At 64.3% G+C, this 1,397-nt stretch overlaps 1 protein-coding gene across 1 annotated transcript in view; it reads left to right on the forward strand.

Annotated features, from left to right (window-relative positions):
- The window catches only part of STX1A (syntaxin 1A (brain)), a 26,462-nt gene extending 25,304 nt beyond the window's left edge, over nt 1-1,158 (forward strand). The window contains exons 7-8 of the mRNA XM_010178519.1: nt 320-430; nt 1,081-1,158. Coding sequence (XP_010176821.1) covers nt 320-430; nt 1,081-1,158 — 189 coding nt within the window. The remainder of the gene's footprint in view (nt 1-319; nt 431-1,080) is intronic.
- The last annotated feature ends 239 nt before the right edge of the window (nt 1,159-1,397 follow it).

Genomic DNA, 1,397 nt, shown 5'->3' on the forward strand with positions numbered 1-1,397 from the left:
ATGTCAACTGGGATATCAGACAGGGTGGCCACCAGGCCAGGAACCGGCTGGAGACCCCCTTGGCCCTCACCTGTGCTTTCCTCCCTGCTGGGATGTGCACAGGGGTCCCAGCCCTCTGGGCAGAGCCCACGGTCCAGAGCCCTCACTCCAGGGCACCGTGGGGCACCCGCTGACTGCAGGTGACTGACAATTGAGTGACAGTCCCTCTCTGTCCCATGCAGGGCTGCGGGGCAGGGTGACATCCGCACCATGCGGGAGCAGCAGAGCAGGACGGAGCTCACGCCTGCATGGGCACGCGGGCTCTGTCCCCACTCTGCAGGGCGAGATGATCGACCGCATCGAGTACAACGTGGAGCACTCGGTAGACTACGTGGAGCGGGCTGTGTCTGACACCAAAAAAGCAGTGAAGTACCAGAGCAAAGCCAGACGGGTGAGTCGTGGCATGGGCTGGGGCCTGCCTTCCCCTGCCAACACTGCTGGCCCCTCTTTTCTGGAGGCTGACCCCCACCTGGCACCCGTCCCCATGCCACTGCCGGCACAGTGGAGTGGGCATCATGGCGCAGTCTCACGGGTGCCCGGGCTCTGCTTTACCCCACACCGCTGGGTGCAGCACGGGTCCCACTGGCGACACCGGCCGAGGCAGAGCTTCCCAGCACAGGCCGCATGGGCACTGATGACGAGCTGTGGGGCAGGGGTGCTGCTTGGGCGGAGGAAAAGGGACAGGGTGGATCCTGTGGGCCAGGCCTGCTGTTAGAGCCACGTCCCTTGCTGAAAAAGCAGTAAAGTCATGGTCGAGCTGTGACCCTGAGTGCAGTGCCAACTGCCTGGTCCCGTATCAGCTTGGGGACCCAGAGGCCAGCAGCTCAGCTCTGCCAGCCCATTGCTGAAGGGGTAGCTGGGGTGTCCGTCCCTGCCCCAGGGCTGCCAGAGCCCCTCTGGCTCCCATGGGGCTGCTCAGAGCCCACCACGGGCAAACAGGCACAGGGCAGATCGCAGCCCCAGCTTTTGGGGCCAGCCTGCCCCCAACACTCACAGTCCCCTCTCCCCTCTCTCCCTGCCGGTGCTGGGACACCTGAGCAGAAGAAGATCATGATCATCATCTGCTGTGTGATCCTGGGTATTGTCATTGCCTCCACCTTCGGCGGTATTTTCGGCTAGACTCACCCCACGGGACTGTTTGTGTGCGATGGACGGAGCCATGCGTGCCGTGGGGCCGCAGCCACGCCGGAGCGAACCACGCAGCCCCGGAGCCTCCCAGCAGCATTTCAGTTTCTAATGCATGGTTGTTTGTGACGCTGTGTGTGCGATGCGGTGCGTCTGTGTGGAGGGAGCGCCGGCCCCGGGGCGCAGGCAGGGTGCAGGGGATGGTGATGGGTGCAAGGGGGACCCTGAGCGGA

The sequence above is a fragment of the Mesitornis unicolor genome, unplaced genomic scaffold, assembly GCF_000695765.1.
Source record: "Mesitornis unicolor isolate BGI_N332 unplaced genomic scaffold, ASM69576v1 scaffold6312, whole genome shotgun sequence".
In the NCBI taxonomy this organism is placed as follows: Eukaryota; Metazoa; Chordata; class Aves; order Mesitornithiformes; family Mesitornithidae; genus Mesitornis; species Mesitornis unicolor.